The 14,471-nt window shown below is 46.2% G+C and overlaps 1 protein-coding gene across 1 annotated transcript in view; it reads left to right on the top strand.

Annotated features, from left to right (window-relative positions):
- LOC109937831 (E3 ubiquitin-protein ligase HUWE1-like) overlaps window positions 1–14,471 on the top strand; it is a 171,027-nt gene that overhangs the window by 126,043 nt on the left and 30,513 nt on the right. The window contains exons 52-57 of the mRNA XM_048619929.1: window positions 2,010–2,805; window positions 3,646–3,927; window positions 4,039–6,000; window positions 6,905–7,082; window positions 7,837–9,817; window positions 10,687–10,738. Of these exons, the coding sequence (XP_048475886.1) occupies window positions 2,010–2,805; window positions 3,646–3,927; window positions 4,039–6,000; window positions 6,905–7,082; window positions 7,837–9,817; window positions 10,687–10,738 (5,251 nt within the window). The remainder of the gene's footprint in view (window positions 1–2,009; window positions 2,806–3,645; window positions 3,928–4,038; window positions 6,001–6,904; window positions 7,083–7,836; window positions 9,818–10,686; window positions 10,739–14,471) is intronic.

Below are 14,471 nucleotides of genomic sequence, written 5' to 3'. Positions count from 1 at the left end.
CTTGGCCTGCTGTGTTCATCCAGCTCTACACCTTGTTAGCTGAGAAGATTAGTTTATTTTGGCGATTTAGAGACCAACTTGATATATCTCGACAAGTCATTTTCAAGGGCGTAAGAATTCCTAATATCTAACATAACAGTGGCAGGAAACAGAAAAGCAATATACTACTTAAGTGGAGAGAAATTGCCGGACATACTGGTGTCCTGGTACACAAATCACAAGAAGTTAGTTAGTCAGACCAAGTGATCAGGATGGTAAATGCAATATTGTTGCTTACTGCAACAGGAATTAAATAGAAAAGTGGGATGCTTTGCTTTAGTTGTATAGGTTGTTGGTGAGGCCATGTCTGGAGTACTGTGCACAGCGTTGGTCTTGTTATTTAAGAAAGGTTGTAAATGTGCCAGAAGTAAATCAGAAATGGTTAAATGAATAGCTGCTTGGGGGTGAGGAAAAGTTAGAATTGGGTTTGTTGGGGGTAGGCAGGAATACGGGGTTGAGGCCACAATCAACTGATCGTATTGAATGGCAGAGCAGGCTCAAGGGCTGAGGGTCCTCTCCCTGCTCCTGTACGCATAACTCACGTGTGATGGAACATTCTCCACTTCACTGAATCATTACAGCACAGAAGGAGGCCATTTGGCCCATTATGTCTGCGCTGGCTGTCTGAACAACCAATACACCTGGTGCCATTCACCTGCTTTCTCTCTGTAAACCTATACATTCTTCTTTCTTCAAAAATAATTGCTTGAAAGCTGAAAGCCTTGATTGAGTCTGCCTCCACCACAGTCTTATGCAGGGTATTCTACACTGTATTCCCTCGATGTTTCTCAAGAAGCTCAAATCAGCCCACTCGATTGGCACCATGTTCACCATATTCATTCCCGCTACCTCACTCATACAGTGGCAGCTGTGTGTCCCATCCACAAGGCACACTGCAACAACTCACCAAGGCTTCTCTGAAAGCATGTTTCAAACTGATGACGTTGACAGCCCAGGATACATGGGAACACCGCTGCCACCTGGACATTCCCTTCTCAGCCATTCGCTGTCCCGTCAGGGAATGCTATTGGCCGTTTCTTCACTGTCTCTGGGTTAAAATCCTGGAACTTCACACCACTATTGCCCCTAACTGCATTGTGGGTATCCCTACATCACATGGCAGCTCATCACCACCTTCTCAACAGGCAATTAGGAATGGGTTACCCTGTGCCTAAGGAAAACTGTGTTTTAATTGCAATAATTGTAGGCACTGTGTGAAGAATCCCTTGCAGGGAGTGCATTAATATGCACAACAGCATATCTGTCACACAAAAAAACAAAATGAAGGGCACCCAGCCCTGCCCTCCCCCTCCCTGACTTTGCGAAAGGACCTGATGCCAAACAGTTAATATATTATCATATGTGACATCACAAACATTGGACACCTCATAGTGCACACACCCACAACTATTCGAAGCTCAATAAGTCTTACAAAACAAAAAGATTGTTGGCAGAGTGCCCACATCTCCTCCTCTGCCAAAAAAGAAGCCAATGCATACACACACATTCTTCAGATCAACAGGCCATTCTGTGATTGGAACACTCATCGCCCTGGGTGCCTAGGGTGTTCATCTATCGTGACGTTTTGCACCATGAATTGAGTCTGTGAGCGACACAGAAGAGATTCTAAGATAACAACAACATGGAACTCGGTAGACCCTGGACCCTGCAAGCAATCTTGTTGCTTACATACTGAAAATATTCTTATGACTGAGGAAATTCAGTTCTTAACGAAAAGAGGCACGGTCAAGACAGCAGGGTGATTTTACTCCAATATCTATCAAGGCTTTTGGCTATATCATGCAGAAGCTCATCTTGAAGAGCCACAGGGAAATAATGAAAATATCATCAGAAAATTAACCACAGTCACAGGGCAAAGGAGGAGGGAGAGGAGGAGGGGGTTATGGAGACCAGGCAGCACAAAGGGGCAAGAATTAAGCCTGAACCTCAATATAAATTCCACATTGAAGATGACGATGATGACGATGAAGAAGAAGTGTGTGAGTTTGACACTTATGATCTGGAGCGAAACAAAAGGCAGCGGCAAGGGGTGAAGACAGAAAAGGATGAGAACGAGAGACGTCAGGAAGAGGAAGACAGGCAATGGCAGGAGGAAAAAGAAAGAAAGAGGCTGGAGGTGGAAGAGGACGAAGAAGAAGTCTGCAGCTTCAGCCAAGATGACGAGCAGGAGAGGGAACAAGTGGAGTGGCGAGAAGAGATATCCATGTTCGAAAGTGAGAATGAAGAGGAGGAAGAGGAGGAAACGGATGAGTTAGTCAGCCTGGAATCTGAAGAGGACGAGTCGGACAGAGAAAGTGAAGAGAAGAGAATTGAGGAGGAGAGTCAGAAGAGAAAGATGGCTGAAGAAGAGAGAAAAAGAATGGAAGAGGAAGAGAAGAGAAAATATCAAGAGGTGGATGAGAATAAGGTGAAGGACGATGAACATCAGATGAAAATGGAACAGGGTGACAATATAGAACAGGAAGACAAAGAAACATTGAAAAAAGAAGAGACATTGGAAGAGGAGACAAAGCAGTTGAAAGAGGGACTCGAAAAGGAAGAAGGAAAGGACACATTGGACAAAGAAGACAAAGAGGAAGAGAAGGAGAATTTGGAAGCTGAAGAGAAAATCAAAAGGGAAGAAAGGAATGAAATAGAGGAGAGGGAAGAAGAAATAAAAAAGGAAGAGGGAGGAGAAGGGGAAAAGGTCAAAACGTCTGAAGGTGGGGAGAAAGAGCTCGGCTTTAATGAGGAGGAAGAGGGCGAGCAAATAGGAGACACACATGAACTTAAATCTGAGGAAAAAGAGAAGATAGAGGAGGAAGAGAAAAAGAACATGGAAAAAGAAATAAAAACAGAAGAGAAGGACAAATTGGAAGAGGAAAAAGGAATACCTTTGGAAGAGAAGGAGAAAGAGGAGATTGAAGAAGAGAAAATTATGAAGGAGGAAGACACAGAGATGGAAAAGGAAGAGAAAGAAAGGATGGAAGATAAAATGAGGATAAAAGGCAAAGGAACGATGGGAGAGAAAGAGGAAACAGAAGAGGGAGAAAAGGTGGGACAGGAAGGGATAGATGAAGGAAAGATGGGAGAGGAGGGGATAGAGATAGAAGAGGAAGGAAAGATGAGAGAGGAAGAGATAGAAGAAGGAGAAGATGAGGAAATGATGAGGGAGGAAGACAAAGAGGAGATAGAAGAGGAAGAAAAGATGGGAGAGGAGGAGAAAGAGGACATAGAGGACAAAGAAACAATACAAGAGAAAGAGGACATAGAAGAGGAAGTAAAGATGGAGGAAGAAGAGAAAAGGGAAATGCAAGAGCAAGAAAAGATGAACGAGGTAGAGAAAATGCAAAAAGGAAAGGCAGAAAGAAGACTGCAAATGGGAGGGGAGGAAGAAGAAACAGAAAGAGAAGAGAAAGCTGAAAAAGAGGGGATGAAAATGAATGAGGAGGAAGAGGAAGGAGAAATGGCAGTTGAAGATGAGGAAAGAAAAGAATTGAGTAAGGTGAGAGAGAAGGAAGAGGGGACACATGAGATGGAGGAAGATTTGGATAGCAAAGTAGGAAAAAAACTGAAGAATAAGATAGAGGATGAAATAATGCGCAGATTGGAAGAAGAATTAGTGAAGCTTAAGCTGGAGGAGAAAATGAAGCAGAATTTGGAGGAAGAGATTAAAGTGAAGCTGGAGGAAGAGAAACTGAAGATGACTGAAGAGATGAAACGTAAGTTGGAGGAAGAGATGAAATATGAAATAGAGAAAGAGATTAAGCGCAAGTTAGACGATGAGAAGAATCGGATGGAAGAGGAGTTGACAAGGAAGATAAAGCAAGAGATGAAATTTAAGATTGAAGAAGCTATAGGGAAAAGAAATAGAATGGAAGAAGAGAGGTTATGCAGGAAGCTAATGGAAAGAAAAGAGAGGAAAAGAAGAAAAGAGGAAGAGCAGAAGAAAAAGGAGGAAGAGAGAAAGAGAAAAGATAAGCAGTTGCAAAAAGGAAGGGAAGAAGTGATAGCCTATAATCCGGAGGCAGAGAAGAAGGCAAAAGAGGAGAAAGAGAAGAGAAAAGAACACTTGGGGAAGACGAAGGAGAAGGATGAGGCAAAACACAATGTGAAAGAAGACTTGAGGAGAAGGACTGAAGGTGTGAGAGCATTGGAGAAGAAGAATGTGAAGAGGAACATGGAGGAAGCAAGAAATGCGGAGCATAGAGCGGCCAAGAAGGAATACAAACAGGAGAAAATGGGTGATAAGAGCAAAGACAGAAGACAGGTGGACCCTGAGGTGGATCATAGGGTAGACACAAAGAGGATGGTTGAAGAAGAGGTGGAAAGAGTATGTCCAAAGGGTGGGAGAGTACAGGGTGGTGTGCAGAAGATTGTCAAAATGGAACAGCTTCCAAAAAAATCAAAGGCAAATTGGTCTGATGTGAAGCAAAATGGTTCAGTTGCCTCTAAAGTTCCAGTTTTCCCTGTCCCCGCTTCCCCATCAAGATCCCAGCTGCATGGATCCTTCCAGCCAAGCTCTCGTACGACAAATACCACTTTGCCAACATCTGCCATGCCATTTGCCATGGCCCCTTGCCTACCGACCCCTGCAATGCTCACATACGTTCAGAAAGCTCCGTGCCCCTCCCACAACAGCAAACGTCTCCACCAGTGCCCCTTGGTCAGTGAGAGCAAAAGGTGGTCCCTGTTCAGGAATGAGCTGGAGGCATTCTATGAACTCTTTAAGCTGTTCTCAGAGCCTCCTGCCCACGATGTGATTAACATTCACAACCTGTGTGTGGGCCTGCGCACAATGAACATCGAGCTGACCGAGTCAAAGCTTGGTGAGCTGCTCGCTCTCCTGGATGTCAACGGGGATAGGCAGGTGTGCTTCGAGGATTTCCTGGAGTTTGTCACAGACTCTGACCGGTTCCTCCGTTACTTTGCCCAACTGCCCAACAGCTGTGACTGCTCAAGGTCTCAGAAAGGACTCCTGACTGACACCGTGTTTTTTAGGATCCTGGCAGAGATCTTACGCTTAGGCGAGCTCTCTGTCGACTCGACCAAGCACATTGTCAGGTATTATTTCACCAAGAAGAAAGGAGCTGGCATCAAAGATCAGAGGGAAAAGAAGGCCAGTGGGGATGTACAGGCACCTAGTTTCATGGGCATGACCCTTCACCGTCTAGTCCATTACATAGATGTCCTGGAACCAGTCGACAGCTACGAGGAGTCCCCTCTCACCCAGCAACAGGTGGATGCCTTTCGGGAGTTCTATGAGTTCTTTGACAGAAATAACCAAGGCAACATCGACAACTTCTCGCTGCTGAAAATCATGAACTCGTTGTCCATCTACGTGAGCAACCAGCTGGTCCCAGTTCCTTTGCAGTTTCTGGCGGTGAATGAAGGCAGAGCTGTCACTTTCCATGATTTCCTGGGCATCATGAGTGACACGGGCACCTTCAGCCAATTCCTGGACCAGGAGCAGGATGCCAACTGCCAGGTGTGGAATGCAGCAGAGATTTTCACCACCGAAGCTCTGTTCTTTGACGTGATCGAGAAAAGCCTACAATCTCCACTGCTTGATGCCAGGGCAGCCACCAACATCATGAACTACTACCATCAGAAGTTCAAGGGCTCACTAGTACAGTGCCAGGACCACACTGGAAGATCTGAGGACAATGCTGGACAGTCGCGGCAGGATATATCAAGGGAGGCATCTGCAGCCTACAGTGGAAAGCTGCACCCAAAAGACAGCGTCGACGGGACGGATGTGGGCTCAGTGCAGGACGGTCAAGGGAAGTCGCAAGCCAGGAGATCCGAAGCTTTCCAGAAGCGATTCCAAAAGGCCCTCCAAAACCCCAACTTCAACACAATCTTCAGCCAGTATTCCTGGACATGGAAAATGGAGGAAGCAGGACGAAACAAACGACTGGAGCAGATGAAGAAAGGAAAGAGGAAAATTTCTATGGTGAAGTGAGTGGCTTGGCAGGGGAGTCGAGCAATGGGGGGTGGGGGGGTGTGGGGGAGTTTTCTCTATTGAGTTTTATGCAAGCTGTAACTGAAAGCTTTTGGCCTGCCAAATGTGTGACAGAATGTAATAAACAGCTACCACTGACATGCAGTGAACAGCCACTGGAAGGTTCCATTTTATTACCCAGCCTTATTACTTGCTGTTTTCTGTTTGTATGCCTGTATTTGACAACATTAAACAGTCTTAGCCCCCTGCGTCCATTTTCCTCAATGTCTTTCCACTGGAAACTTTCAAGCCCACATTAGGACTCCGAACTGCCAAGTCACCATGTCCTTCTATTTCTTTACTACACTTTTCAAACATCCCTAAAATCAAGTTAAACAGCCTCTGTGATGAGGCACTGTAACAAAAATACAATCAAGTGGTAAAATGGAAACTTTATCCAGTAGTACTCAAGATTGTGAAGTGGGGAGCTAGAGGACCTTTCAGAAGTTATTTGGTATAGGGGTCAATTAGCTCATTATGCTGGTCAGCTGGTTTGCAATGTAGAGTGATGCCGATAGCTGAGATCACTGTGAAGGACTCTCCTTCTCAACCTGTCCCCTCGCCTGAGCCGTGGTGACCCTCTGAAGTTCAACGAGAGCAGCCCAACGGTCTGGTAACTTTCCCTTTACCTCCTGCAGCCCTTGGCTGCTGAGGCTGGGCCCTGTTGCGTTGCGCTATAGTGCTGCCACAGGTGGGAAGCTGAAATTGCAGTGTGATGTGTTTACATGGGCACCTCCCCTCACAAATGTTGACGTGGGAATTTCTGATCGAAATAGTATTAGAAAGCAAAGGCAGCCCGGGCTCAGGCACCTCTCAACACCCCAAACATGAGACGCAAACAATGCATGTTGTCTGTCAAAGGGTGGGGCCACCATTTTGTGCACAGCAAGATCCCACAATTAGCAACGCGATGAGGGGTCAGACCTCTTTAGCTTCCAGCAATGACGGACAAGTACCAGTTTTAGGACACCAAACAGAGCTCCTTCCCCTGCTACATCCCCCCCCACCCCCACCTCTGCTGCAGCAGCTGAAAGTGACGGTCAGTCAAACCTCTCGACTCGCTGCTCCCTAGAAAAAAAAACAGACTTGCCAGATGCATCCAGCCCACCATGCACCCTGGCAGCCTGTACTGACTTACCGCCACCCCGCCTCTCTATGCACCACTGGCAACCTCCAGTGGCTACGGCCGAGTTTGGGTGGTGAGAGAGGGCTGCAGGTTTGAGGGTGTGGGCAAAAGGCGGAGCCTGAGAGCTGGGAGGGAGAAACGTCTGCAGTTTGAACAGTGTGGCTTTAATTAATCACACACTTAGGTAACACACATCACCATCTGAGGTCACAAACCATACAAGACATCACAGCCCTGAGGGGTGGGGGTGGGGAGGTGGGGGAGGGGGGGAGGTGTGGAGGACCTGCTAAAACATCCCCAAGGTACAATGACAGCTTCGAGTTGGACAGTATGTTGCCCCTTTTCCTCAGAAAGAATCCAAGTCATACCGAAAGGCCCTCATGTTTGTAAGAACAGGGCTGAGGCAGAGCTCTGATTGGGCCGTCCAGGCTGGACAGGATCAGACCTTGATGTGTTTGATGTATCGTATGTCATGAAATGTGCAAACAAGTCAAGCTGAATGAAGTGAATCAGGCGGGGGAAGGCACCCAATCTGGACCAGAGTCTGGGACGGAGGCCTGTTTCCGAAAGGAATAGCAAATACTAGGAGAAGGACGAGAATCTTTTAGATTCCGTAAGAGCACTGGACGAACATAAGAGGATTTCTCAAAAAAAACCCCAAAAATAGGAGCAAGTTATGGAGAAGGAAGGAAAACCAGAGAAGGAAGGAAAACCAGAAAAGGAAGGAAAACCAGAGAAGGAAGGAAAACCAGAGAAGGAAGGAAAACCAGAGACAGTAGCAGCAGAAACTCCTTCACAGAAAGATGTTGTGGTGGGACTGGGGAAGGTGATGGAGAAAGTAGTGGATAAGGTGATGGACAGGATGATGGATAGGGTGATGGACAGGATGGTAGAGAAATGGAAGCTGGAGAACAAGGAGAAGATACAGCAGACGGTGGTGGAGACTATGAACGAGACCCTAGACAAGGTGGCCGAGAGCGCACTGAACACGGAGGAGGAGATGGGCAAGAAAGTGGAGGAGCTGGTGAACAGGGTGGTGGCAGAGGTGGCCTCAATCATGGAGAAGGTGATGGAGCAGGTGGAGAAGAAGCTGGACAAGGACAGGCCCTCGGCGGAGGACGAGGAGTCAGATGGCTCAGTGTGTGAGATGCCCCCATTTGCGGATGAGGATGAGGATGAAGAAGATGAAGAAGAGGAGGATGAGGAGGACGACACCCCCGATGAGCCTCCCCTGACCCCCAACCAGCGGGAAGCCTTTTACGAGGTCTTCAAACAGTTCACGCAGGGGAACAGTGATGTCATTAACATTTCTAAGCTAAAAACTTCACTCGAGGCCCTAGAGATCCCGGTGGAGGAGGTCGACATCTACAACATCCTGGAGGCGCTGGATTCAAATGGGGATGGGGAAGCAAATTTCGACGACTTCCTGAAGCTGGTGACCAACACCCGTCTCTTCTTCCTCTTCTATAAGGAGCTGCCAGATCGCTGTGAGGGCCCGCAACCCCAGATGGGCTCCGTAGACAACACCGTGTTCTTTGAAATCCTATCCAAGTTCATCCAAACACAGATGCTCCCTGAGGACACCACAAAGAAAATAATCCAGTATTTCTACATGAAAAAGAAAGGGGAGAAGCTCAAGACCAAGAAGCCCGACACCTGCCCAAAGCAATATCTCCCACCCCCAACATTCCTAGGTCAGTCAATCTACAGCCTGGCAACTTACGTGGACATCTTGGAGCCTGACGAGGAATATACGGAGACTCCCCTGACAGAGGAGCAGGTCACAGCTTTCCGCAATGTCTTCAACATGTTTTGCAGGGACAAGCAAGATCGCATCAATGTCAGTAGTCTCCTGAATATGATGTCTGAGGTGCAGATATACTTAAAGAACCCCTTAATCCCCAATGAGATGAAATGCACTGAGGTCAACTCAGGCAAAGAGGTGAGCTTTGAGGACTTTCTAGCCATTATGACCAATACTAACACTTTTGCGCAGTACTTGGCTCCAGAGTATGAGCCCTGCAAGAGCACAGTGGCAACACCCGTGGTCATGTTCCAGGCCATCAACAAGTTGGTGGACTCACCCCTGCTCTCAGCCAAGAGCAAAGTCATCATTGCAGCCTACTACCGAAACAAGTTCATAACCATGGCCCAGGACTATGGCGAGGCAGCAGAACTCGACGAGGAGGCCCGCACCCCCGAGGGAGGCCAGAGCCCGATAATGTCGGCATCGCCGCCCCAATCAGAGCCTGCCAGCCCCAAACAGGAGAAGCAGGTGGAGAAGGAGGCGGAAAAGGCCACGGCTGAGAAAGAGGAGGCAGCGGAGAAAAAGCAGAAGGATGCGGACGAGTGGCAAGCTCCGGAGCCAGCCAAGGAACAAGCCAAGGAACAGGCCAAGGAGCAGGCCAAGGAACAAGCCAAGGAACAGGCCAAGGAACAAGCCAAGGAGCAGGCCAAGGAACAAGCCAAGGAACAAGCCAAGGAGCAGGCCAAGAAAACCTACAGCCAGAAGATTAAAGAGGCCAGGATGAAGAGGAGGCAGAACATGCAGAAGAGATTTGAAGCGGCCATGAAGAATCCTGCCTTCCATCAGGCCTTTGAAGCTTACTCCTGGACATGGAATGAGAAACAAGCCAAACAGAAACAAGGTGCAGTCCCATGTCTCTAGTGTCAATAGTCCCCCACCCCCTACCCCCACAGACGCCCCCAAACACCCACCCCAGTTTTATTCTAGTTTCATTTAAGCTGAGGAAGTTACACCTCAATAACTGACTTAAAACTTGTAATAAAACGGTATTCTGAGGCTGCCTATTCTTAAACTGAGTGAAGCGCACCTTCCTAATTAACCAATAAATGGGCACTATACCGAGATACAGCAGGTCGTTCCCATTCCCTGAGTGTCGATCATTTATAACTGTTTCTTTCTGGAGGAGCCGTGGGTCGGTACTGACAGGTAAAGTTAAACATGGCGAAGTGGGCAGCGTCTGAAGGATTAAGTAGCAAAAGAAATTGCGGCTGATGCTGTGATGCAGCACCCAAGGAGGTGGTGTCCCTCCAAGGGAATGTTAAACTGAGGTCCTGCCCACTCCTGTCAGGTGCCTCCTAAACATTCTGTGGACACAACTGAAAGGAAAGACCTCCCCGGTGTTTCCAATTCTTGCTATTTTACCTGCCCAGACAGCACTGTAGTTATCAGACATTTGTCCCTGGGAGCAAATTGGCTGCCTCAATGCTGTTTTGGTAACTGTTTTGTGGGGTATGGGCATAACTGGGTAGGTGTATTTGGGCTTTCAGAAAGGTTTGCTAAGATCCACGCAGGAGGTTAGTGAACAAAACAGGAGCACTGGGGACTGGAGGGAATTGACAGGCATGGATTGCAAATTGGTTAACGGATGGAAAGCTGCGATTGGGAATAACAGTTCATTCTCAGGATGGTAGCTGTTACTCTTGGGGTATTGGAAGGACCAGTGCTCAGCCCATAAACTCTTCACAATCTATACAAATGATTTTGATGCAGGGATCACTTCTAGTATTTCCAAATTTACCAATGCGTCAAAAATATGCGGAATGTAAGTTGCAGGGAGAGTTGCAAGCAGACTTCAAGAGATCTTGAGCAAATGAAATGAATGGGCGACAACATGTAGGATAAACTGAAATGTGAATAAGTGTGACGTTGTTCACTTTGGTAGAAAAAACACAAAGGCAGACTATTTCTTAAGCAGTGAGAGGTTGGGAAATATTGGTGCGCAAAGGGACCTCTTTGAGTCACTGAAAGCTAGAACACATGGGCAGCAAGCAATCAGGAAGGCAACTGGTATGTCGGCATTCTTTGCAAGGGCATTTTAAAGCAGAAGTAAAAATCTCTAGCTTCAATTGTATTGAGCCTTGGTGAGACCTCGCCTGGGATATTATCATAGAATCCCTACAGTGTGGAAGAAGGCCATTCAGCCCATCAAGTCCACACCAACCTTCTGAAGAACATCCCACCCAAACCTACTCTCTACCTTATCGCTGCATTTCCCTGGACACTGTGGAACAATTAGGCATGGCCAGTCCACCTAACCTGCGCATCTTTGGACTGTGGGAGGAAACCGGAGCACCCAGAGGAAAACCATGCAAACACAGGAAGAATGCGCAAACTCCACATAGACTGTTGACCGAGGCTGGAATCGAACCCAGGTGCATGGCACTGTGAGGCAGTGGCACTAACCACTGAGCCACCGTGCCACCTATACTGAATAATCTTCTACTCTGGTGCCTTTTCCTGCCATTTCTGATTAAACTAAGGGGTATCGAGGGTGGATTGGACAGAAGGTACAGCTTTCGCTATATTCTGGTCCTAATCCCACCAGGTTTGTACCAACATTGAGTGTTTTACCTTACCTAGCCCACTAAGGAATGCACGTGCAAACACACACGCGCGCGCGCGCACAACAAAACAGTTGTCTGCTTGATTAGGAGTAAACAGTTGTTGGCTTTATTCTTTAAAGAACAGTCTGATGTAGGCCTTTCTATTCCCTTCAATTTACTTGAATTCCTGGCCGTCACATGGGACTTAGTCCTCTTAATTCGGGCTCAGGCAAAATTTCAGGGAATATCAGGTTCTGTGGGGTTTGATCTCAGAGTGACAAAGTCACTTCTTACCAAGACCCATCTGGGTCGCCAATTTGTTACACTCGCCACACAGTGTGTTTAGCTCGTATATCCCGCCAAGAAATATGAGTTAACTCTTAATATTATAGGAAATGATCTTTATTAATTATAAACACAATTAATACTATAATAATGATAATGTTACAAACTAACAATTAACACAATAAATCTGACAATTAACACTGTAAATCTAAGTCAGTATCTTGTACTTTAACTTAACTTGGAATAATCAAACAGCACCACACTAGACCTTGGCTTTGATCCACATGGTGATGGTCGTCTGGTCTTCCTCTCCCGTTGGTCCCAGGGGCGCCTCTTTTTACTGTGGCTGGTCTTGTACAGTTTGGTCTCCTCACCTAAGAAAGCATAGTCTTGCTGTTGAGAGTGGACCAGACAAATATCTGGGATGGCTGGATTGTCTAATGCGAGGAGGTTGGGAGAACCTAGCCTGTGTATCTCTAGAGTTTTAAAGAATGAGAGGTGATCTAATTGCAACTTACAAAATTTTTACTGTACGTGGCAAAATGGATGCCGATGTTTCCTATGGTTGGTGACTTTACTATCCTGGGACATAATCTGAGGATAAGGGTCAGGCCATTTAACTCCATGATGAGGAGAAATTTCTTCACTCAGAGCCTGATGAATTTTTGGAACCCTGTACCCCAAAATGCTGTGGAAGCTCAATCATTGAATAGGTTCAAGACAGAAATCAGTAGATTTCTGGAGACTGATAACATGAAGGAATATGAAGAGAGCTCAGGAAACTGGCATTAACATTGGTGCTCCACTTTGATCCAATTGAATGTCAGTGCCTGTGTTCTCATTCATTGCCCCATCCCCAATTGCTCCTTGAGAGGGTAGGGGTAAGCCACCTTCTTTTCCTGCTGTTCGGGTACTGTGAGGGAGGCACTTGCAGGTTTTTGGCCCAGTAACTATGACGGCACGGCCAATATCATTCCAAGTCATTCCAAGTCAGGATGATGTGTGATTAGAATGGGAACTTGCAAATGGTGGGGAGCCTGCTGTCTTTGTCTTTTCAGGTGGTAGGGGTCAAAATGAGCCCTTGAAGTAGCAACTGTACCTGTTTGCCCTACGTAAAGCAATGACCAGACTTCACAGGTTATTAATATTGGTCTTAGACCATTATGCTACCAGATTGTATGGTGTCCTGATATTTTCACTTAAGCAGTAATTCAGTGACCCAAGCTAACATGCCTTCCAAAGCTACATAGTAACTTGTGAAGTTTATAATTAATGAAAATAAAATATATCTGAAATTAGAGACTATTGGTAACCTTTAAACTAGTGTTGATTATCGTAAAGACCCATCCTGTTCACTAAATATCCTTTAGGGAAAGAAATGGGTGAATAGCCAAGGTCCTTTCCCCAGGGTAGGGGAGTGCAAAACTAAAGGGCATAGGTTTAACATGAGAGGGGAAAGATTTAAAATGGACCCGAGGGGAAACATTTTCATGCAGAGGGTGGTGTGTCTATGGAACGAGCTGCCAGAGGAAATGGTGGAGGCTGGTACAATTATATTTAAGAAATGTACATGACATATTCATTGTACATGAATAGGAAGCGTTTAGAGGGATATAGGCCCAAATGACTAGGTCAGATTGGGATGTCTGTTCGGTGCAGACGAGTTGGACCAAAGGGACTGTCTCCATGTTATATAACTCTATGACTGCAGACCCAGAAGAATGTCGTTGACTCTTAATTACCCCCTGAAATGGGTGTAACAAGCCACTCACATCAGGGCCAAATAGGGATCAGCAACAAATGGTGGCCTTTGCAACAGTAGCCTGGATAGGCGATTCGTAGAATGCTTTTGAGACAGTTTCTTATAACAACATGTGCTGGTATCAGCCAGAAAGCAGGCTGTTTTAGACTTGGTACTATGTAATGAGGCAATGTTAGGAATGACCATGGAATAAAGGTACATCTTATTGTAGTGACCGCCATATGATTGAACTTTACATCCAGTTTGAAAGGGGAGAAGAGTAGGTGTAAGGTTAGTATGTAAAACTTGAATAAGGAAAACTATATGGGCATGAATAGCCAAGGTCCTTTCCCCAGGGTAGGGGAGTGCAAACATAAAGGGCATAGGTTTAACATGAGAGAGGAAAGATTTAAAAGGGACCTGAGGGGAACATTTTCACGCAGAGGGTGGTGTGTGTATGGAACGAGCTGCCAGAGGAAGTGGTGGAGGCTGGTACAATTATATTTAAGACATGTACATGCCATATTCATGGGCACATGAATAGGAAGGGTTTAGAGGGATATAGGCTCAAATGTTGGTAAGTGGGCTGACTGAGCTAACTCAAGTGTGCAGGGATATTAGGCTAGGAGGTAGATCCACAGAGAAGTGTGGCAGACATTTAAAGGAGTATTTCAGAATACTCAGAATAAGCCTTCAGAATAATAAGAAAAATCCTATAATTATAAAATGGGACTGAAGTTGTATATTGTAAATATTACAAAGAAAAGTTCCAGGGGGAGGACCCACCAATGATGGTTATCTAAAGACAGCAAGTACATGGGAACCCCCAGCCAAGCTACTTACCATTCTGACTTGGAAATATATGGTCTTTCCTTCACTGTTGCTTGATCAAAATTGCGGAATTCTCTCCCAACAATGCTGCAGGT

Source organism: Rhincodon typus, chromosome 44, assembly GCF_021869965.1.
Source record: "Rhincodon typus isolate 14 chromosome 44, sRhiTyp1.1, whole genome shotgun sequence".
Taxonomy (NCBI): Eukaryota; Metazoa; Chordata; class Chondrichthyes; order Orectolobiformes; family Rhincodontidae; genus Rhincodon; species Rhincodon typus.
The sequence above is the reverse complement of the archived record's forward strand: the minus strand, read 5'-3'. Positions and strand labels throughout refer to the sequence as shown.